This window comes from Vipera berus (assembly GCF_964194415.1).
Source record: "Vipera berus genome assembly, chromosome: 6".
Lineage (NCBI taxonomy): Eukaryota > Metazoa > Chordata > Lepidosauria > Squamata > Viperidae > Vipera > Vipera berus.
The window spans coordinates 89,734,699-89,758,306 of NC_138208.1; the positions used below are offsets into that span (position 1 = coordinate 89,734,699).

General features: G+C 47.7%; 1 protein-coding gene across 1 annotated transcript in view; it reads right to left on the reverse strand.

The window, feature by feature from the left end:
- Window positions 1-2,924: 2,924 nt before the first annotated feature.
- Window positions 2,925-23,608, reverse strand: part of NET1 (neuroepithelial cell transforming 1) — a 29,378-nt gene continuing 8,694 nt past the window's right edge. The window contains exons 2-10 of the mRNA XM_081331760.1: window positions 17,461-17,568; window positions 16,121-16,288; window positions 15,206-15,268; window positions 13,269-13,365; window positions 12,152-12,228; window positions 10,005-10,262; window positions 8,864-9,034; window positions 6,686-6,872; window positions 2,925-5,026 (exon numbers count right to left, since the gene is read on the reverse strand). Of these exons, the coding sequence (XP_081187886.1) occupies window positions 4,626-5,026; window positions 6,686-6,872; window positions 8,864-9,034; window positions 10,005-10,262; window positions 12,152-12,228; window positions 13,269-13,365; window positions 15,206-15,268; window positions 16,121-16,288; window positions 17,461-17,568 (1,530 nt within the window). The 3' untranslated portion in view covers window positions 2,925-4,625. The remainder of the gene's footprint in view (window positions 5,027-6,685; window positions 6,873-8,863; window positions 9,035-10,004; window positions 10,263-12,151; window positions 12,229-13,268; window positions 13,366-15,205; window positions 15,269-16,120; window positions 16,289-17,460; window positions 17,569-23,608) is intronic.

Sequence of the window (23,608 nt, forward strand, 5' to 3'; positions counted from 1 at the left end):
GGTGATTGGCCCAAAGTCATCCAGCTGGCTTTCATGCCTAAGACGGGACTAGAACTCACAACCTCCTGGTGATCGGCTCAAGGTCACTTAGCCAATTTTTATTTCTAAGGTGGGACTTGAACTCACTATCACCTGGTCATTGGTCCAAAGTCACCCAGCTGGCATTCATGCCTAAGGTGAAACTAGAACTCACAGTCTCCTGGTGATTGGCCCAAAGTCACCCAGTCTGTTTCCATGCCCAATGCAGAACTAGAATTCAGTCTCCTGGTGATTGGCCCAAAGTCACCTAGCGGATTTTCATGCCTGAGACGGGACTAGAACTCACCGTCTCCTGGTGATTGGCTCAAAGTCACCCAGCTGGCTTTCCTGTCTAAGGTGGACTAGAACTCACCGTCTCCTCTAAGGTGTTCTAGAACTCACCATCACCTGGTCATCGGTCCAAACCCACCTAGCCAGCTTTCATGCCTGAGGCAGGACTAGAACTCACCGTCTCCTGCTTTCTAGCCTGACGCTTTAACCACTAAGCCAAAATGGCTCTTATCATTTTCCTTCCGGAACGTGATCCAAAATGGGGATGAACGGAGAAGCTGAAAAAGACGAATAGGAAGTCTACGGATAAGCCTGGAAAGGCTGCACTAGGCGTGGGCGTGAAAAAAATGACACGGATTGTTGACTAAAGGAGAATTGAAACAGGCCGCGCTGTTGAAACGTTCAAAGGAACAATAAAAAAAAAACGGATTGGATAAAATCTAGTAATCTCAACTCCTCGCCGAGAAAGAGGATTGCACAAGGCCCATTGCGCAATTGGGCCCAGCAATTATTTGCCTAGATTTCTTATCAAGATGAACATATAGAATATAAAAGTTCTCCACCAGGCTGACGATGTCCATGTATTTGCATGACACAACACGCCTAGCCCTAAAATCCGAGTTAATAAATCACAGCCACGTTTATAGGAAGTGCCCTACCCAGAAAAATAAACCCTATTTTTTATTTCCTCAACTGCAAACTTCTCAAAGCCATTTTTCAGAAGACATTCCCTCGAGATTTACAGCGGTAGGCAACCTCGGCTCTTTTATGACTGGTGGACTTCAACTCCCAGAATTCCTGAGCCAGCCATGCTGAGGGGAAAGGGAGTTTTCCAAGCTGAGCCAGGCTGGCTCAGGAATTCTGGGAGTTGGAAATCCACGAGTCATGAGGGGGCCATAGTCCCCCCATGCTGGCTCAGGAATTCTGGGAGTTGAAGTCCACGAGTTATGAAGGGGCCACAGTTCCCTCATGCTGGCTCAGGAATTCTGGGAGTTGAAGTCCATGAGTCATAAAAGAGCCGAGGTTGCCTACCCCTGGGTTAGAAGCAGCTAACTTGCTTTCGTTGATGACCTTCAAACAAACATTTAAGACAATATTAAGTCCTCAACTTATTAATTCGTTTAGCCCACCTTTAAAAGTTACGACAGTGAGTTTTAAAGTCCTCGCCCGTACGACCCTGGCAGCATCCTGATGGCCGCCTGATCAGAAATGTGGGCACCTGACAACCGGTGGGTATTTAACGATTGCAGCATCCCGGGATCCAGTGATCACCATTTGCGATCTTCCTAGCCAGCTTTGGTCAAGCAGAGTCAATGAACCTGCTTCATGTCAGCATACAGGAAGTCCTCGCTTTGCGACCGTAATTGAGCCCAAAATTTCTGTGGCTAAGTGAAACATTTTGTTAAGTGAGTTTTGCCCCATTTGACAGCTTTGCGTGCCAATTCAGCGAATCAGTGCAGCTGTTATAATTAGTAACACGGCTGTTAAGCGAATCTGGGCTTCCCCCATGGACTTTGCTTGTCAGAAGATTGCAAAAGGGGATCACGTGACCCCGGGACGCTGCGACCGTCTTAAGTATGAGTCAGTTGCCAGACGTTTGAATTTTGATCACATCACCACAGGGGGGGCTGCTATAAAGGTCGTTAAGTGGGGAAAAACGGTCGTTAAGTCCCTTGTCTCAGCGGCCTTGTAACTTTGAACGGTCGTTAAATGAACTGCTGTAAGAGGACGGCCTCCAATCCATCCGACAACTGCGGTGATTTGCTTACCACGTGGCAAAAAATAAAATAAAAGTGTCAAAATTGAGCGCGACCCACTTAACAGCAGCTTATTGCTTAGCCACGTAAATTTCGCTCCCGATTGTGGCCGTAAATTGAGGACTGTGTTCCTTGCCCCCGGATCTACGTCAAAGTCTGGCCTGGCCTGATGGGGGATTGGTGGGGTTTTTTTATTGTGTTTTAATATTTGCATTTACTGTTTTTAGTGGGCATATATTTAATTCCTTTTTTAACTTTTGTAACTTTGTATTTTTTATTCTTGCCCTGTTCACCGCCCTGAGTCCTTCGGGAGAAGGGCGGTATATAAATATTATTAAATAAATAAATAAAATAAAGTCAAGGGCTGCCCCTTGGCTGCGTTCCCACATTTGCGCAGGAGTGACGGAGCCGCGTTTTTGGCTCCTCGGGCTGCGCTGCAGCCGAACAACACATTCCCCATAAAGCGGGACGTCTGTGCACGGACTGGGTTGCCGTGACCCTCCAAGTTAAAACATGCGTCCCTTTGAAGAATATTTGGAACATCTGAAGCGCCCCCCCCTTTCCACCAGCAACCCCCCCGCTCATCCCTTCCAAATCAAAACAAGCCAGGCCAGAATCGATGCAATATGAGCTTTAATTGTATTCCATTTTCATGTTACTGTACAAGGAAACATTTACACTGCTTTGGTTCATCTCTATTTACACGGGCCGGCGGGGGGGGCTTCCCTCCCCCCCCCCAGCCTCTCGCTGCTGGCCAGATGTGTTTCTGCACCAGAATAACAAAAAAAAAAAAAACAAAAACAGAAAAACCCGCACTATTTTCTCTTTTTTTTTGACTTCTTACCTGGCTGATTTAAAAAAAAAATTTTTTTTTTGGTAAGCGCTTCAGGTGGGCTGGTTCAAATAGCTTTATTTTTTATTATTATTTTTTGCAACTCTGCATTTTGAGCGAGAGCGGCTTCTTCCCACCTGGAAGTTCGGGTCCTCAAAAGAGAATCGCCAGCAGACGTCCGTACTCTCTTCCCACCCACCCCGATCCCAACACAGCAACACCCCCCTCTCGCTAACCCTCTTATCCGACGTACATTGTGCTTTTCTGTGCTTCCCACCACGGTTGCATCTTCTGATGCCTTTCAAAAGACTTTGTCCCTTTCTCGCAAACTTTGTCCCTTTATATCCACCTTCCGTAACCCCGCCACCACTTCTCCTTCCAGCAGTTCAAAAATTCAGCCTGCTGCGGTTTAACCCTCCTCCCAAACAAACTTCAACAAACTCTGTTCCAAGGTAGCCAATTCTTGACCGCTGGAGCTCCACTCTTGGCATGGACAGGAAAGCTTTGTCTCCTCTGACCCGATTCCAAAAGGTCCCCCCCCCCAAATCCCAAGTTTGTTGGAAGGTCTGTTTCCCCTTCCGGGGTTATCCATGGCTTGGTTTCGCCCGTCGTAAAGTCCTGAATTGGCTTTTAAAAGCTCTGAGTCACAAACGGTGATGCCAGCAGTCACGCATCAAGACAAGGAAAAAGGAAGGGGGGGGGGAGAGAGAAAAAGAAAAAAAAAGGTCTGCTTTGAGAAAGAAAAACGACCCGGAAATCAAAGTACAAAAGGGAAGTGTCTACAAACATTTTCAAATAATATTAAAAGAAAAAAAAATAAAGAGAAGAGAGAGAGATTAAATATGGGGCGTAGCAATTCGCAGAAGGAAAGGACACCACCAAGTATAGAATTCCAGTCATTCAAATGGAAACTTGTTGAACCTGGGGTCTTTTTTCGCGAGGAACGGACCAAGCCCTTAGACCGTGTCACTCTAGAGAAGCGTTTCTCAGCTTTGGCGACTTTGAAGACGGGCGGACTTCAACTCCCAGAATTCCCCAGCCAGCATGGCTTGGCTGGGGAATTCTGGGATTTGGAAATCCACCCGTCTTCAAAGTCAAGAAATATTGCTCGAGGAGAAAACTTGATAATCAGGCTTATTTCTGTTGACACAAGAGAATCAGAATCACGAAGTGACAGGAGCCCCTCCTCTGCCTCCAAAATCCCAATTTCTCAATGAACATTTTATTTTTTATTTATTATTATTATTATTTTTTAAAAGAGCCAATTCATATTGGGAAGGGAAATTCCCCGATCCAGTCATATATACAGAAGGATCAAAACCTCTGGAATCTGCGGTTACAGTCCAGAAACCCCCAGCCCTTAATTTTCCTTCCCACCCTAACACCAACCCCCCCCCCCAGGGATCAGACGCCGGGGTTCAACAATGTTTGCGGGGAAAACCAGTAGCTGCCTTTAAAAAGAAAAAAGAAAGAAAGAAATTGGAAGGAAGGAAGGAAGGAAGGAAGGAAGGAAGGAAGGAAGGAAGGAAGGAAGGAAGGAAAAAAAAGGAAAACCAAAATTCACATGTATAACAAAAAGATCAACCAAGAAAGAAGGCGAAAGAAGGGCCTCCACCATTCTCACATTACAGGAAAGAAAATGTACACTTTTATTTATAAATAAAAGAGCGGGAGGGGAAAGGAAAAAAAAATAAAAAAGGAAAAAGAAGGCCTCGCTCCCGCTTTTTTTAAACCAGGGTCTCTTTCCGTTTGACGCTGAGCTGGCTTTTGTCCCGGCTTTTCCTCAGCCCTGAATGCACCCTGTAGGTTTTGACGTTCTTCATCTCTCCCGTCGCGGCGGCGGCGGCACCGGCACCGTTGTCGCCGAGCTCCGCGCGGAAACTGCCCGACCCGGAAGTCTGTCTCCTCTGGATCTTGGCGCTGGATCCGAAAGGTTGGTTCTCTTCGCCTTCTTCGCTCAACTCGGGCAGGTCTTGGAGGTCGAAGGGCACGGGGCTGGGCTGGAAGGGGGCAATGGCCGTCTGGATGCAGTTGAACCACTGTTGCTTGTGGAAGATGTCGTTGGCCTGCAGCGTGTGGGACTGGCCCGAGGCGGAGTCCCGGAATCGGACCCGGAAGATGTTTTTGGCTGGAAAAGCAAGCGAGGAGGAGGAGATTTACCGAGATGCTCAAGTCATTTTTTCCCTCCCCCCTCCGAAAGGCAACTGGACTTTCTTGTTCATGTTCTTTTGAAAAGGTTTCGCTTCTCATCCGAGAAGTTTCCTCTGGTTCTAACTGACGCCACCACTGAAGTTATGGATTGAATGTTAGAACCGGAAGAAGCTTCTTGGATGAGAAGCGAAACGTTTTTTGGAAAGAGAGAGAAAAAAAGACCAGATTCAAAATGTTTCGCTTCTCATCCAAGAAGTCTCTTCATTTCTATCCGACTTTGGGACTGAAGTTCTAGAACCGATGTTAGAATTGAAGCAGTTTTAGAACCGACGTGAGACCTGAAGAAGCTTCTGGGATGAGAAGCAAAACGGTGGTTTTTTTGGGGGGGAACACAAACAAGAAAAACCAGATTAAAAGTGTTTCGCGTCTCTTCAGTTCTATCTGATGTTGGAACTGAAGACGTTCTAGAACCAAGGTTGGAAGGGAAACTGTTCTAGAGCCGACATGAGACTTGAAGGAGCTTCTGGGAGGCGAAGCAAAACATTTTCAGAGCCAACACCAAGAAAATCCAGTGGTGACCTTTTGGAAAAAGCACTTTCGGGAGAAGAAGGATATTCTGGTCAACTATTGAAGGTCTACATCAGATGTGGGCTCCTGGTTGGGAATCTCTTCCAGAAAGGTCCTGAAAAGAGTCTTCGGTGGAGATGAGCTTTTAGGGGGGGATGACTCTAGAGGGTGTCCCTCTGCTGTTTTTAGGGACCCCTGAGAGAATGTGCCAAAGTAGGGGAAAAGTGGGATTGCAGGAGTCAGAAGCTTCCCTCTACAGATCAGCCTCTAGATTAAGGGCAGGCGCTGAAGGAGGAGGGGGTTGTTTTTCCTCAAAACCTTGGAGGTCTTCTACTTCAACTCTCTGGTCAAGAAGGAAACCTTATATCAGGGGTCTTCGAACTTGGCCGTTTTATGACTTGTGGGCTTCAACTCCCAGAAGTCCTCAGCCAGGCACGCTGGCTGAGGAATTCTGGGAGTTGAAGTCCACAAGTCAAGGGGTCTTCGAACTTGGCCCTTTTATGACTTGTGGGCTTTTATGACTTGTGGGCACGCTGGCTGAGGAATTCTGGGAGTTGAAGTCCACAAGTCAAGGGGTCTTCGAACTTGGCCCTTTTATGACTTGTGGGCTTTTATGACTTGTGGGCACGCTGGCTGAGGAATTCTGGGAGTTGAAGTCCACAAGTCAAGGGGTCTTCAAATTTGGCCCTTTTATGACTTGTGGACTTCAACTCCCAGAATTCCTCAGCCAGGCACGCGTGCCTGGCTGAGGAATTCTGGGAGTTGAAGCCCACAAGTCATAAAAGGGCCAAGTTCGAAGACCCCTGCCTTATACCATCCCAGACAAAAAGGCTGTCCAGTCTCTTCTCAAAATCCTCCAGTGATGGAGCATCCAAAACTTCTGGAGGAAAGTCGTTCCACCGATTAATTCTTCTTCCTTCTTCCTTCAATTCTAGCTTGGATCCCTTTCGGACAAGCTACCGGCTGTCACTTCTTGTCCTGCCCTCAGATGCTTTGGAGAACACAGGACGGGCCCTCCCCCTCTTCTCTGGGACAGCCCCTCCAATATATTGGAATCCTTCCTGCCTACCTTTATCCGAATTGCCGAAGGCCCCTCGGAACGAGCCGCCCATTTTGACGTCTCCGTCTTGCAAGTCTTCCAGGACCAGGTCTTGCACCGGGATGGGCTGCCGATACACTTGGTAAGAATGGCGCTCGTTCCGCGTCACGGGCCGGGTGAGGACCAGGATTTCTTGGAAAAGGAAGATGTAGAGCTTCTGGAAGGAAGAGAAGCGAGGTGGTTTTTTAGCGAAATCCAGGCACAATCCAAGAGAGGGAAGTGAAAGCTCACAGTATATATTTCTATGCGAGCTAAAAGGTTTTGGAACGTTCTGGCATCTCACACACACCCACACACCCCAAAATAACCCATCATTTAACCACCAAACATTTGCTTTAGTTCGGGGTTGTCGAACCTTGGCGACTTTTAAGGATTGTGGACTTCAACTCCCAGATAGCTTTCGCTATTTAAGAGAGTCCCGGAGGCGGAGTGGTTGGAATGGAGTACTAACCATTAATTCTGCTGACTGCCAGCTGCCAGCAGTTCGATCCTAACCGGCTCAAGGTTGACTCCACCCTTCCGAGGTCGGTAAAATGAGGAGCCCAGATTGTTGGGGGCCACAGACTGACTCTGTAAATCGCTAAATGCTATTGCTAAAAAAAATTGTCCATTTCATCCTCAGCGACTCAGGTTACAAGACCTGGGAAACGTCTAGCACCCAGAACAAGCCATCCAGAGCTCAACCAGAACAATACTCTAGTTCAGGGGTCCCCAAGCTGTGGGGACTTGTGGACTTCAACTCCCAGAATTCCATCAACCCTTCAGTTCAGGGGTCCTCCAACCTCAGTGACTTTTTAAGGCTTGTGGACTTCAACTCCCTGAATTCCTCAGCCAGCCAAGGCTGGCTGAGGAATTCTGGGAGTTGAAGTCCACAAGCCTTAAAAAGTCGCCGAGGTTGGAGCACCCCGGCTGTAATGGAAAAGATGAAACTGACCAATGAGAAAATGTGTTGCTTATAGCCGGGACAAAAGATGAAATTAAAAAAAAAAACAACCAACAAGACCCCTCTGAACTCCATCTTTTATTTCTGCAAAGCAACCCTAAGTAAATATTGATAGAACAGCCTCTGATGTTCTTCCCACCTGACGGCTGCGGGCCTAAAAGGCCATTTAATAAAGTGCATTATCCCCCTCTTCAGGAATGCATCTCCCCCTTTGCAAAATCCAAATTGTGAAGTATGTCCCAGGCTTCTGGAAACTGGACAGCCCCCAGCTCGGCTCTCTGTCTCCCAAGTACTGCCTGGTGCCTTTAAATGGACTTCTTCTCATACCCAACCTCAACTCGGCAGCTCAAGTGGCGCCAGGGCTAACACGGAAAGGCTGTGTTCTCTTTAGTTTTGGGTTGTTGTTTTTTTAATTATAAAAGAGAAGAAATAAAGGGCAGCTGGCAGAAGGCACGGAATCCTTATTTTTATTGGATGACAGATCTTCCAACAAGAAACCGAGGAACAGAAGCTCCCCGGCCTTCATTTCTGGGCTTGTCCTCAAGAATTGATTCTATATTTTTTTTTAAATCCCCCCTTTGTTACTGATATGTAATTTGAGGCAGTTATTGCTGACTGGTCCAAGCCGGCTTTCGTGCCCAGGGGTGGAAGTAGAACTCGCCGTCTTCTGGTGATTGGCTCAAAGTCACCCAAAATGTCTTTCATCCGTAAGGCAGGATTAGAACTCGCCGCCTCCTGGTGACTGGCCTAAAATTCCCCAGCCGGCTTTCATGCCCAAGGCGGGACTAGAACTCACCATCTCCTGGTCACTGGCCCCAAATCACCCAGCTGGTTTTCCTGCCTAAGGTGGGACTAGAACTCACCATCTCCTGGTGATTGCCCCAAATCACCCAGCTGGCTTTCCTGCCTAAGGTGGGACTAGAACTCACCATCTCCTGGTGATTGGCCCCAAATCACCCAGCTGGTTTTCCTGCCTAAGGTGGGACTAGAACTCACCATCTCCTGGTGATGGGCCCACAGTCACCCAGCCAGCTTTCGTGCCTAAGGCGGGACTAGAACTCACCGTCTCCTAGTGATGGGCCCAAAGTCACCCAGCCAGCTTTCATGCCTGAGTTGGGACTAGAACTCACCGTCTCCTAGTTTCTAGGCCACCATCTTAAGCACTCTTAGCTCCCAGATGTCCCAGTTCCCAGATTTTCACTTACGTGGCCATTTTTGTTCTTCAGCTCTCCGTGACAAAGCAAAACCTTGCTGGCTTCAATCCGCGGATCCCGCTGCTTCTCCTCCAGGTATTCCAGCTTATCGATGTAGTACTGGCATTCCGTCTCTCCTTTCTTGAAGTTGATGTCCGAGAGGACTCCTTGGATGATGGAGATCTAGGAGGGAAAAGCACCCGTCAGTGAAGGTGGCTCGGCAACTGAAGTCAGGGACGGGAACAGAGAGCGTGGAGGAGATGTAGGGAAGGAAACGCGGCTAGACTAAACACTGAATGCTGGCACGGATGACGTCACCTAGTTGGGTCATGAAATGTCTGCAAGAGAACAACCAAGTGCAGAGGGCACCAAGGACCCCACAGTCCTCCTCCTCCTCTTCTCCTTCCTTCTTCCTCCCCTTTATTCCTTCTCCTTTTCTTCCTCTTTCTCCTTCTCCCCCACTCCTCAAATCCCTCTCCCTCGTAGCCCTGATGATGTCACCTAGTTGGGTCATGAAATGTCTGCAAGAAAACCACCAAGCTCAGAGAGCACCAAGGAACCCACAGTCCCTTCCTTCCTTCCTTCCTTCCTTCCTTCCTTCCTTCCTTCCTTCCTTCCTTCCTTCCTTCCTTCCTTCCTTCCCATTCCTTCTTCTTCTCCTCCTCCTCCTCTTCACTCCCTTCCAGCACTGATGATGTTCCCTAGTTGGGTCTTGAAATGTCTGCAAGAAAACCACCCAGCTCAGACAGCACCAAGGACCCCATAATTCTTCTCCTTTCTTTCCTTCCTTCCTTCTCCTCCTTTCCACTCCTTTCTAGCACTGATGATGTTCCCTAGTTGGGTCATGAAACGTCTGCAAGGAAACCACCCAGCTCAGAGAGCACCAGGGACCCCACAGTCCTTCCTCCTCCTCCCTTCTAGCCCTGATGTTGTTCCCTAGTTGGGTCATGAAACGTCTGCAAGGAAACCACCCAGCTCAGAGAGCCCCAAGGACCCCACAGTCTTCCTCCCCCTCCCCTCTCTTCCTTCTCCTCCTCTTCACTCCCTTCCATCCCTGATGGTGTTCCCTAGTTGGGTCATGAGATGCCTGCAAGGAAACCACCCAGCTCAGAGAGCGTTCCAAGCCCAGAGGGAGTAAAGCATAGCCCCTTACCGCTTCTTCCAGGCTCTGGACGTCAGGGTGATCGTTGGGCGTGTGCCGAAGGATCTCCTTCAAGAGGAGCGGGTACTTGACCAGGCGACTCCGAGGGATGTCCAGGAAGCTCCAGAGGTCCAGCTTGCGGCTGAACGGAGACTCCAGGCAGCGCTGGAGGAAGTCCTGGACCCGGGCATCTTGCTTCTTCTGGTCCAGGAAGGCCTTGGCTGCCAACTGGTTGCTGCAATAGGCCTTGTAGGCATTCAGTCCGGGTAGCTGGAGGGGGGGGGGGGAGAGACAGGGTGGTTAGAGAGACATCTGCTCTTTCTGTAACTAGGGTCTTGCAAATAACGTCGAGCAGTTGCCCAAATTTAGGAGGAGGAGGAGGAAGGAAGGAGGGAGAGGAGGAGGGAGAAGGAGAGGAGAAGGAATAAAAGGAGGAGTAAAAGGAGAAGGAATAAAAGGAGGAGGCAGAGGAGGAGTAAAAGGAGAAAGAAAGAAGAGTAAAAGGAGCAGGAGTAAAAAGGAGGAATAGAAGGAGGAGGAGGAGTAAAAGGAGAAGAAAGAGTAAAAGGAGTAGTAGAAGGAGAAGTAAAAGGAGGCAGAGGAGTAAAAGGAGGAGTAAAAGGAAGAGGAAGAGGAGTAAAAGGAGGAGGAGTAAAAGGAAGAGGAGGAGTAAAAGGAGAATGAAGAGTAAAAGGAGGAGTAAAAGGAGAAGTAAAAGAAAGAGGAGGAAGAGTAAAAGGAGGATGAGGAGTAAAAGGCGAAGGAAGAGTAAAAGGAGGAGTAAAAGAAGTAAAAGGAAGAGGAGGAAGAAGAGTAAAAGGAGGAGGAGTAAAAGGAGAAGGAAGAGTAAAAGGAGGAGGAGTAAAAGGAGAAGTAAAATAGGAGGAGGAAGAGTAAAAGAAGGAGTAAAAGGAAGAGGAGGAGGAGGAAGAGTAAAAGGAGGAGGAGTAAAAGGAGAAGTAAAAGGAAGAGGAGGAAAAGTAAAAGGAGGAGTAAAAGCAGAAGGAAGAGTAAAAGGAGAAGTAAAAGGAGGAGGTAGAGGAGTAAAAGGAGGAAGAGGAGTAAAAGGAAAGTAAAAGGAGGAGTAAAAGTAAAAGGAGGAGGAGGCAGAGGAGTAAAAGGAGGAAGAGGAGTAAAAGGAAAGTAAAAGGAGGAGTAAAAGTAAAAGGAGGAGGAGGCAGAGGAGTAAAAGGAGGAAGAGGAGTAAAAGGAAAGTAAAAGGAGGAGTAAAAGTAAAAGGAGGAGGAGGCAGAGGAGTAAAAGGAGGAAGAGGAGTAAAAGGAAAGTAAAAGGAGGAGTAAAAGTAAAAGGAGGAGGAGGCAGAGGAGTAAAAGGAGGAAGAGGAGTAAAAGGAAAGTAAAAGGAGGAGTAAAAGTAAAAGGAGGAGGAGGCAGAGGAGTAAAAGGAGGAAGAGGAGTAAAAGGAAAGTAAAAGGAGGAGGAGGCAGAGGAGTAAAAGGAGGAAGAGGAGTAAAAGGAAAGTAAAAGGAGGAGTAAAAGTAAAAGGAGGAGGAGGCAGAGGAGTAAAAGGAGGAAGAGGAGTAAAAGGAAAGTAAAAGGAGGAGTAAAAGTAAAAGGAGGAGGAGGCAGAGGAGTAAAAGGAGGAAGAGGAGTAAAAGGAAAGTAAAAGGAGGAGTAAAAGTAAAAGGAGGAGGAGGCAGAGGAGTAAAAGGAGGAAGAGGAGTAAAAGGAAAGTAAAAGGAGGAGGAGGCAGAGGAGTAAAAGGAGGAAGAGGAGTAAAAGGAAAGTAAAAGGAGGAGTAAAAGTAAAAGGAGGAGGAGGCAGAGGAGTAAAAGGAGGAAGAGGAGTAAAAGGAAAGTAAAAGGAGGAGTAAAAGTAAAAGGAGGAGGAGGCAGAGGAGTAAAAGGAGGAGGCGGAGGTGGAGGAGAAGGCACAAAGTCACAATTTGCAAGCCAACAGGGGCGGGGTCTGTGTGTGTGTGTGTGTGTGTGTGTGTGTTTCTCCTCTTCTACCTTGATTGTCTGTAAGCTGCCCAGAGACACAGAGAGCGAACGGGCGGCCTAAACAAACAAACTAACTAACTAACGAAGGAAGCAGAAAGCTCAGTGAGATCCGGAAACTTCAGGAGGCGAAGAAAAGTGGGTTGGCCAGCGGGCGTTAAGCAGGGCGGAGGAGGAAAGGGCCCGAGGGCCCACTCACCCATTCCACGAGGAGGGGCCCGATGTGCTCCACCGTCCCATCCGGCCGGGTCACCTGGCCCAGCTTCTCCAGGAAGGCTGCAAGGGAAAGGCAGATCATCCGTCAAGGAGGAAGGACGGGTCTAAATGTTAAATACAGGCTATCCGTCCTCGAGGTGCAGCCATAAGGGAGCCCGCCCACTAGGGCCGTTAAGCCGTAACGGTGGTTCTAAAACCGAGTCGGATCGTGTGGCCGGCCCGATTTTTCTGGATGGGTTCCTGCCGTGGTCTTTAAGCAAATGTGGCAGTTGCAAGAGCAAAGGTCGTCAAGTGTGAATCCACCGCTCACTAGGGGTGTGGCTTTGTTGAAAAAACGAAGACACACAGGTGTTGTAAAATGCAATTACAGGCAGTCCTCAGACTTACGACAGTTCGCTTAGTGACTGTTCGAAGTTACACAGTTACACTGAAAAAAAGGGGGCTGGACTAGATGACCTCCAAGGCCCCCTCCAACTCATTCTATTCTATTCTATTCCATATTTTCTATCCTGTCCTATTCCATTCTATATCCCATATTCTATTCTATTCAATTCTGTTCTGTTCTGTTCTGTTCTGTTGTTCTGTTCTGTTCTATTCTATTCCACATATCCTATCCTATCCTATCCTATCCCATTCCATATTTTCTATTCTATTCTATTCTATTCTATTCTATTCCATTCCATTCCAATCCATTCCATATTTTCTATTCTATTCTATTCTATTCTATTCTATTCTATTCTATTCTATTCTATTCTATTCTATTCTATTCTATTCTATTCTATTCTATTCTATTCTATTCTTATCCTATCCTAAATAATAAAAAACAAAACTGCTGGAGAAGCCACCATTGATGGTTGGTTGCCGAGCTCACAGCCTGCCGAGCTCATCTGGGCAGCTTTTCCTTACCAATAACTTTATCCGTGACTGATCTGACTTTTTCCTCTCCCTTTTTTTTGATAACAACATTTCGGCGGAGCGTGACACTCTTTGTGCAGCGATACACGTTCCTTTGCTTTCTTAGTCACTTGGGCGGGTCTGGCCTCGAGCCATTCAGGATGTCAAGAAATCCTGACTCGGCTGGGCTGGGCCGGCGGTTTTACCTTCGTGCAAGGGGATGTAGGAATCCAGGTCTCCGAAGATGTGGCTCAGCTCCTCTTCGGACATGATGGAGAGCTTCAACATGGGGTCGTGGTAAGCCTGGCGAAAGAGGAAGAGAGGGGTTCAGCCTCCGAGTAGGATCTCTGCAGCCAGGAGGCTTCTGATGGAAATGGCGGAGTAGCAGTTCCTCAGCCGTGGTAGCTTCAGGGTGGGTGGACTTCAACTCCCAGAATGCTGCGATTTGCGGAAGGAAAGCACGCCACCAAGTGTAGAATTCCAGTCCTTCGAATGGAAGCTCGTTGAACCGGGGGTGTGTGTGTGTCTTTCTTGCGAGGGACGGTCCAGCCCTTACACCTGGCTGGCTGGAGAATTCTGGGAGTTGAAGTCCACCCATCGGGAAGCTGCCGAGGTTGAGAAGCACTGACAATCCTTCACAAAGCTGGACGGACCGACTCGTTATCATGCTGGAGATCTCTGAACACAACAACGCTACAACAACTCTAAGGGGGGAAGACCCCCTGACTCATATCAGTGCCCTACTTGCTTGCTTTTCCCTGCCCCGATTCCGTTCGGAACTCTGCCGGATTGAGAATATGAGGCTGGACCTTCCTTCAGCCCTCTGGATCCCAGCAAAAGACCCTGGAGCCTCTTCTTTGAAGCTGCCAAGCCAACCGGCACGAGGACTTTCGCTTGTCGTCTGACCGAATCTCTTTTCAGACTGTACAAGTAGTCTTGTGTGAGTTACGACGATTCGGTTAGCGGCCGTTGGAGGCTACAGCTCCCGGTGAAAAACGTGACTCCCAATCAGGTCCTTCACACTTACGGCTGTTAAGCATTCTCACGATCAAACTTCAGGCGTGTTAAAGTAATGATTTCAAAGCCAAACAGCTAATGCAGGGGGTCTTCAAAGGTGGCCCTTTTATGACTTGTGGACTTCAAGTCCCAGAATTCCTCAGCCAGCATGCACGCTGGCTGAGGAGTTCTGGGACTTGAAGTCCACAAGTCATAAAAGGGCCAAGCTTGAAGACCCCTGAGCTAATGTAATGTAAGATGTATGATGTAATGTTGGGAAATGACTGAGCAGGGTCTGCGTCCCTTTAAGAGCCTTGTACAAAAGGGAAGGATATGCAGATGTCTGCTCTCTCTTCCTCCTTTTACTCCTCTGCCTCCTTCTTTTACTCCACTTCCTCCTCCTTTTACTCTTCCTTCTCCTTTTACTCCTCCTCTGCCTCCTCCTTTTACTCTTCCTTCTCCATTGACTCCTCCTTTTACTCCTCCTTCTTTTATTCCTCTTTTTACTCCTCCTCTCTTCCTGCTGTAACTGCCGTGTGTTGGAGCCTGGTGTGTGTTAGCACGTATATGCATATAGTTCCTGGGGTATGATATTGTAGGTAGTGTAAGATAAACCACCATTTAACATAGACCGCTATCTACTGTGTTTACTCCTGGGTTGTCTCAGCGCAATAGGACTGTCCACGCTCTGAGAAGGCGCTTGGCAACCGGCGTGTGTTTACCACGGCTGCAACATTCCCAGGGTGATGGGATCGCCATTCTGACAAGCCAAGTCAACGGGGGGGGGGGGGGGGGGGAAGCAGGATTCGCTTAATGACCGCTTTGATTTACTGAACAACTGCAGCGGTTCGCTTAATTAACCACAGTGGCCAAAAATAAAGAAATAATAAAATCGGCCGTGAAGCACGTCATCGCTTCGCTTAGCAACAGAAAGTCTGTTCTCCATTGTGGTCGTTAATTTGAGGATTGGCTGCGCAGTCGATGGCTCTCTTGCTGCTACTGGGAAGAGGTTGCCACGGAGGAGGAGGAGGAAGGCCGAGCCACAGAAGAAACCCATTTTAACCGGCGGCTTGTGATCTCTTTGAAGAAAGTGAGTCCCGCGTGCCGGGTTAGCAATCAAAGTCAACAAGAGCAAGGCGAGACTTACCTTCCTGGCAAGCTTCAGGTCCTCAATCAAATCCTGCTCACCTCGAGAGAGTTCGTAGATGGCCTGCAGACGCGAGAAAAACGGAAGGGCCCGGACTGTTAACAAGCTTCTTCGCCTTTGGAAGACTTCACAGTCTACTAACTTGGTTGGGTTATTATGGGTTAAGATTGCTAACCTGCTTTCTGTCAAGAACCCAGAGCCACAAATGGAGTTACTTCTGGGTAAGAAACGGAATAACAGAGTTGGAAGGGGTCCTGGAGGTCCTCTAGTCCAACCCCCAGCTCAAGCAGGAGACTCTGCCATTTCAAATGGCTGCCCAATATCTTCTTAAAAATTACCTGGAACACCCAAAACCTCTCCTTCCTTCCTTCCTTCCTTCCTTCCTTCCTTCCTTCCTTCCTTCCTTCCTTCCTTCCTTCCTTCCTTCCTTTTTCTTTCTCTCTCTTTTCCTTTCTTCCTTCCATTTTTCTTCCTTCCCTGCCTCCCTTCGTCTTCCTTCCTTCTTTCTTTTTCTTTCTCTCTTCCTTCCATTTTTCTTCCTTCCCTGCCTCCATCTTCCTTCCTTCCTTCCTTCCTTCCTTCCTTCGCAATAGCACTTAGACTTATATACCGCTGCACAGTGCTTGACAGCCTTCTCTAAGCGGTTTACAGAGTCAATATATTACCACCACCACACCCACCCAACCATCTGGGTCCTCATTTTAACCAACCTCGGAAGGATGGACGGCCGAGTCGACCTTGAGCCAGTCAGGATCGAACTGCCGGCAGAAGTCGCCTGCAGTACCGCCCTCTAACCACTGCGCCACCACGGCGCCCCAATAAAAAGGGAGAAGCTTCAGGATCGCATCCTGCAGGCACCGTCCCCGAGCCGGCCTCGGCCCAAAGGCAGTCCTGCTGCTGAAGGCTCAGCCTTACCTCCTGCCGTTTGATTTCCTTGGTGCTGAGCGTCTCCTTCATAGTGACGTCCAACGTCTCGGACCAGAGCACGCTGTTCCTTCTTTTGGGAGGGGTGGGGGCCGTTAGCCGGCTGCACAGCTTCTGACCACTAGCTGGGGATTTGTTGTCGCCGCGGAGGGAGAACGACTGGAGGGAAGAGATTGGGGTGGGGGGGAGAAACAGTCCGTGAGCCACGATGAGTGTAAGAAATTCCGTTTTTCTTTTTCTTTTTTTCTTCAAACCCTTGCAGTCTGGGCTACCCGCAGAGGCAGTTTGGTGCCCTCCGTCTGGTAAGCTGGCAAGATTCGTTTTTCTTGCCCTGTCTATGTACACATCCGAACTAGACTTGTGCTGTTTCTCTGGGCCACATATCTGTGTGGGTATGCGAGTAATTTATTGATTGATTGATTGATTTCCCGGTCATCTTTAGGCAAGGGTATATTGGAGGCGGTCAGCCTTTGAGAGCTGCAGGCAACGAAATCTCATTTTAATGTATGCCAATCAGTGTATATTTAAAGTGACAATAACGTTTTCTATTCTATTCTATTCTATTTCGTAATTCTATTCTATTCTATTTTGTAATTCTATTCTATTCTATAATTCTATTCTATTCTGTAATTCTATTTTGTAATTCTATTCTGTAATTCTATTCTATTTCGTAATTCTATTCTATTCTATTTTATTCTATTCTATTCTGTAATTCTATTCTATTCTGTAATTCTATTCTGTAATTCTATTCTATTTCGTAATTCTGTTCTATTCTATTTTGTAATTCTATTCTATTCTATAATTCTATTCTATTCTGTAATTCTATTTTGTAATTCTATTCTGTAATTCTATTCTATTTCGTAATTCTATTCTATTCTATTTTATTCTATTCTATTCTGTAATTCTATTCTGTAATTCTATTCTGTAATTCTATTCTATTTTGTAATTCTATTCTATTCTATTCTATTCTATTCTATTCTATTCTATTCTATTTCTATTTCTATTTCTATTCCATTGCATTCCAAATGCTGGCTGGGGAATTCTGGGAGTTAGTTGAAGTCCACAAGTCTTAAAGTGGCCATGTTTAGAGTCTACTACGCTAGAGAAAGCAGATTGAACTTCTTACACAAAAGATTCTGCCGGGGTAGGGGGGGGAAAGGGACGTCCCCATGGCGGACAACAGAGATGGGCGCCAAAATCCTGTCTGGATCAGGAGCTCCTTGAACCACCTACGCCCCACAGCTCGGGCTCACTCGCCCACCTGAATAGAGCAATAGAGCTAGAAGGGACCTTGGAGGTCTTCTAGTCCAGCCCGCTGCTCAAGCACCTACCTGTATGGTCTGCCCGAAGCGACGCACGGCACCATTTCGTACAGGCGAAATCAGGTTTGCCAAAGAGGTGACCCGGGCCAGTGACCGGACACGTTTATTGCTCGGCTCCTGCAAAGAGATAAAAGGAGAGAACAAGTTGTACAACTGGTTTACTCAGGACTTAAAGAACCCTGGCTGGACAGAGTGTGCTAGGGGTCAAGGGGGGGGAAGGTTGCAGCATCGAAAATCATCGGCCACTGCTTCAAGGCACCCTGCCCCCAAAACACTGGGGCTCCTTCAAGAGAAATTTTCTTTCTTCCCTTCCCTTCATTTTCTTTCTTTCCTCCTTCCCTCCTCCCCCCCCCACTCTACACACACACACCATCAGTGAAAGGGCTTGCTTCCAGAAGTTGTGAAGTTTCTAAGAAGAGATCGGACAACCCTGGGTCTGAAATGGTACAGGATTTCCTCCTTGAGCAAGGGGCTGGACTAGACGACCTCCACGGTCCCTTCCAACTCTGTTATTCTGTTATACACAACACACACGGCCACCCATTCATCTATCCATGCCTCTATCCCTATCTATCCACCTTTCTCTTCCTTTTCTCCCCATCTGTTGTTGTTAGCTGCAAAGTCGTGTCCGACCCCTCGCGGCCCCATGGACCACGTTCCTCCAGGCCTTCCTGTCCTCCACCATCTTCTGGAGTCCATTTAGGCTCACGCCTACAGCTTCTGTGACTCCATCCAGCCACCTCATTCTCTGTCGTCCCCTTCTTCTCTTGCCCTCCATCTTTCCCAGCATTAGGCTCTTCTCCAGTGAGTCCTTCCTTCTCATTAGGTGGCCAAAGTATTTTACATTTAGCTTCAGGATCTGGCCTTCTAAAGAGCAGTCAGGGTTGATCTCCTCCAGGACCGACCGGTTTGATCGCCTTGCAGTCCGAGGGACTCGCAGGAGTCTTCTCCAGCACCAGAGTTCAAAGGCCTCAATTCTTTGGCGCTCAGCCTTTCTTATAGTCCAACTTTCACTGCCATACATTGCAACTGGGAAGACCATAGCCTTGACTATACGCACTTTTGTTGGCAGGGTGATGTCTCTGCTTTTTAGTGTGCTGTCTAGGTTTGCCATGGCGTCCCCCATCTATCTACACACAAACATCCATCCATCCGTGTTTCTACGTATCTCTATCTCTATCTCTCTCTATCTCTATCCATCTCTCTCTATCTCTATCTCTATCTCTCTCTATCTCTATCTCTAATCATCTCTCTCTCTCCCTCTCTCTCTCTCTCTCTCTCTCTCTCTCTCATTTTAAAACCAGCCTCTCTGCATATTTTTTTAGCAAGGAGAAGCAAGGCACAAGCAAGGTTTCTTGGTCTGTTAGCCAAAATAACAGCGTGCACAGGGGCCAGGAAGGACAAGGATGCTTTCAGGCTACGCGTTTCCAACTCCATCCTTAAGTTTTGTGAAGCGCGTACGTTTTCAAACCATACCCTGCCTTTAGGCTGGTGTTGCAGACTTGATAAAACCCCAACACCTGCAGAAATTTCGGGTATGCAGCAAACGGGTTAAAACACAACAGGTTGCAGGAGACGCCTGAAGGCAAAGGCCATTAACTTGGAAGGGAGAGAGGAGAAACAGCGGAAAATGTCTTTTCTCTCTTGTTAAATAAAAGCCCTGCGTAGACGAAGAAGGAATACAGGCAGTCCTCGGCTTACAGCCATCCGTTTAGCGACCGTTCAAAGTAACGGCGGCACTGAAAAGAGAAGACTCAGGACTTGTTTCCCACAAGCTGGCAGCACCCCCCGTGATCGCGCGATCAAAACTCAGACGCTTGGCAACTGACTTGTATTTATGACGGTTGCAGCATCCCGGGGGGTCACGTGATCCCCCTTTTGCCACAACGGCGAGCAAAGTCCATGGGGAAGCCAGATTCACTGAACAACCAGGCCACTAACTGAACAACTGCAGGGATTCACTTAACAACTGTGGCGCGAAAGGGCGTGAAGTGGGGCAAATCTCGCTTAACCACATGCATTTTGGCCTGGACTGATACCTTTAGAGTAGAATAGAATAGAAGATAGGATAGAATACAGAGTATAGAGGATAGGAATAGAATAGAATAGAATAGAATAGAATAGAATAGAATAGAATAGAATAGAATAGAATAGAATAGAATAGAATAGAATAGAATAGAATAGAATAGAATATATGGAATAGAATAGAATAGAATAGAATAGAATAGAATAGAATAGAATAGAATAGAATAGAATAGAATAGAATAGAATAGAATAGAATAGAATAGAATAGAATAGAATAGAATAGAATAGAATAGAAAATATGGAATAGAATAGAATAGAATAGAATAGAATAGAATAGAATAGAATAGAATAGAATAGAATAGGAAATATGGAATAGAATAGAATAGAATAGAATAGAATAGAATAGAATAGAATAGAATAGAATAGAATAGAATAGAATAGAATAGAATAGAATAGAATAGAATAGAATAGAATAGAATAGAATAGAATAGAATGATATAGAATAAAATAGAATGGGAAAGAACAGAACAGAACAGAACAGAACGGAATAGATGGAGTGGAATGGAATGTAGTGGAATGGAATGGAAGTATTGTTTATTGGCCAAGTGTGACTGGACACACAAGGAATTTGTCTCTGGTGCATAAACTCTCAGTGTGCATACAAAATAACAGGTGATAAATCACGATCATAATCAGCATAAAAAAATCATCATAAATTATAAGACACAACACTTAGCGATAGTCACAGGACGCCTAATAAGCAAACAACATAAATCCTATCAGGATACCAAATAAAGCAATTAATATAAATCGTTAACAAAGTTATAGTCAAAAGAAGATAAGTAGACAGGTAACAGGAAAGACAAGCCTTAGTGGATAGCTTGACAAGTGTTGTGGGAACGAGTTGTTTAGCAGAGGGATGCACGGGCGGGGTGGGGGTGGGGGTAGAGAGAACCTGTCCTTCTGTCTAGTTGTTGTTCTGGCGTGCGATGCTCTATAGAGCAGGGGTCTTCAAACTAGGCCCTTTGATGACTTGTGGACTTCAACTCCCAGAATTCCTCAGCCAGGCAGGCAAATTCTGGGAGTTGAAGTCCACAAGTCATCAAAGGGCCTAGTTTGAAGACCCCTGCTCTATCTATAGTGTTGCCTGGAGGGAAGACCTTAGCCTTCCGAAGCATTTGAGGTCTGGAGAAGGTTCAAGGTCTCAAGCAAAGCTTTCCTTTCTTGGTGCCCTTGAGCATGCAAACTGTTTTTTCCTTTGATCTTGCTCTCCTTTTGATTAGACTTCCTGGTCCAGCCCAAACACCCTTCCCCCCCACACACACACACTGAGAGTACAAGCCTGGCTAATCTGTGCGTAACATTCGAGTTTCTGCTTGCACAGAGGTGGGAAGAGTAAGAGGCGGGGCATTCCCTGCTTCCAAGATGGCTTCGAAAACAACAGCCCCGAGGTTAGACTAAGCCAGGGGTCTTCAAACGTGGCCCTTTGATGACTCGTGGACTTCAACTCCCAGAATTCCTCAGCCAGCTTGGGGGAACTATGGCCCCTTCATGACTCGAGGACTTCAACTCCCAGAATTCCCCAGCTAGCATGGGGGAATTATGGTCCCTTCATGACTCAAGGACTTCAACTCCCAGAATTCCTCAGCCAGCATGGGGGAACTATGGCCCCTTCATGACTCGAGGACTTCAACTCCCAGAATTCCTCAGCCAGCATGGGGGAACTATGGCCCCTTCATGACTCGAGGACTTCAACTCCCAGAATTCCCCAGCTAGCATGGGGGAATTATGGTCCCTTCATGACTCAAGGACTTCAACTCCCAGAATTCCTCAGCCAGCATGGGGGAACTATGGCCCCTTCATGACTCGAGGACTTCAACTCCCAGAATTCCTCAGCCAGCATGGGGGAACTATGGCCCCTTCATGACTCGAGGACTTCAACTCCCAGAATTCCCCAGCTAGCATGGGGGAACTGACTTCAACTCCCAGAATTCCCCAGCTAGCATGGGGGAATTATGGCCCCTTCATGACTCGAGGACTTCAACTCCCAGAATTCCTGAGCCAGCATGGGGGAACTATGGCCCCCTCATGACTCGAGGACTTCAACTCCCAGAATTCCCCAGCTAGCATGGGGGAATTATGGTCCCTTCATGACTCGAGGACTTCAACTCCCAGAATTCCTCAGCCAGCATGGGGGAACTATGGCCCCTTCATGACTTGAGGACTTCAACTCCCAGAATTCCTCAGCCAGCATGCCTGGCTGAGGAATTCTGGGAGTTGAAATCCACAAGTCATAAAAGGGCCACATTTGAAGACCCCTGGATTAAGCTAACCTGGTTGGGGATAGATAGACCTGACCCTGGTTCTCCTTGGTCCGGATAGGTTGTTCTCGACTTATGACCAATTACGCCCCAAAATTATGCTGCTAAACGAGACCTTTGTTAAGTGAGTTTTGCCCCATTTTATGACCTTCCTTGCCACAGTTGTTAAGTTAGTCACCCGGCTGTTAAGTGAATCTGGCTTCCCCCATTGACTTTGCTGGTCAGAAGGTCGCCAAAGGGGATCACGGGACACCCCCCCCCGGGACGCTGCGACCGTCATAAATATGAGTCAGTTGGCAACTGTCTCAATTTTGACCACGTGACCGCGGGGGATGCTGCGACGGCCGTTAAAAAGTGTGAAAAATGGTCCCGAGTCCCTTTTTTCCCCCCCCCAGTGACGTTGTAACTTTGAACGGCCACTAAACGAACCGTCGTATGTCGAGGACCGCCTAGGATCCTCCCCTGCATTGATCTCTGGGCCAGGTCAGGAATATGGTGTACTTTAGTGTTGCTCAGAGGGGGTGACGTCAGATAAGTAGCTCAAAACAAGCCGAAGCGTCCTTGTTTGAATCGGGCACGTTGTTGTTGTCGTCTTTTCCCCCTGGGCTACCAGTGCGGTTTGCAAACCATCGTTTAGGACTTTGGATGTTGCAGGAAGGTGGACGATTACAGGTTATTCAACCAGGCGGTGCTACACAAACTCTTGGCCTGGCGAGCAGACGGTGTGAAAGCCACCGTTTCCTGCCCAGCTACGCACACACGGAGCTATTTCCCAAACTTTCCGACTCCTATAAAAATCTCTAAAATTTCTCTCCTCCAAAGCTCAGAAGGGCCCACGAGGGATTGAATCGTCATCCGTAGTTCATGGTGGAGCGTGGGCTTCCTTCCTCTTTCCTTCCTTCCTTCCTTCCTCTATCCCCATTCCTTCCTTTCTCCTTCCTTCCTTCCTCATTCCTTTCTCTATCCCCATTCCTTCCTCCCTCCCTCTTCCTCTCCCCCTTCCTTCCTTCCTTCCTTCCTCCCTTCCTCTCCTCATTCCTTCCTTTCTCATTCCTTCCTTCCTTCCTCATTCCTTCCTCCCTCCCTCTTCCTCTCCCCCTTCCTTCCTTCCATTTCCTTCCTTCCTCCCTTCCTTCCTTCCTCTCCCCATTCCTTTCTTCCTTCCTTCCTTCCTCCCCATTCCTTCCTTCCTTCCTTCCTTCCTTCCTCATTCCTTCCTCTATTCCCATTCCTCCCTCCCTCCCTCTTCCTCTCCCCCTTCCTTCCTTCCATTTCCTTCCTTCCTCCCTTCCTCATTCCTCCCTTCCTCTCCCCATTCCTTCCTTTCTCATTCCTTCCTCCCTCCCCATTCCTTCCTTCCTCTCCCCATTCCTTCCTTTCTCATTTTCCTTCCTCTTCCCATTCCTTCCTTCCATCATTCCTTCCTTCCTTCCTCCCCCTTCCTTCCTTCCCCTTCCTCCTCTCATCCCTTCCTTCCCTCCATCGCTCTCAAAGAGTATTTTTATTTTTTACTGCATCTCAGTCCGTTGGGGGCCTTGGAAATGGGCCGAGAACCTTCAGAACTTTGTGGAGCCTGGCGGACTGTGCAGGCAGGATGGGGTTGTCGCTGTTTTTTTCCCCACACTTTCTCCATTCCTCGCAGGAAGAAGGAAGTGGACGGGGACCCTAAGGCCGGCTGAGAAAGGCTGGGCTTTGCAGGAGCCCGACTCAGAAATTAGTGAACAAAGAACAGAGCCCTTTGCTGGGGGACCGGGATGCCGAGGAATATTCAGGAATGAGGTCATGCATTCCACTTAACTGGGGTGGGGGGT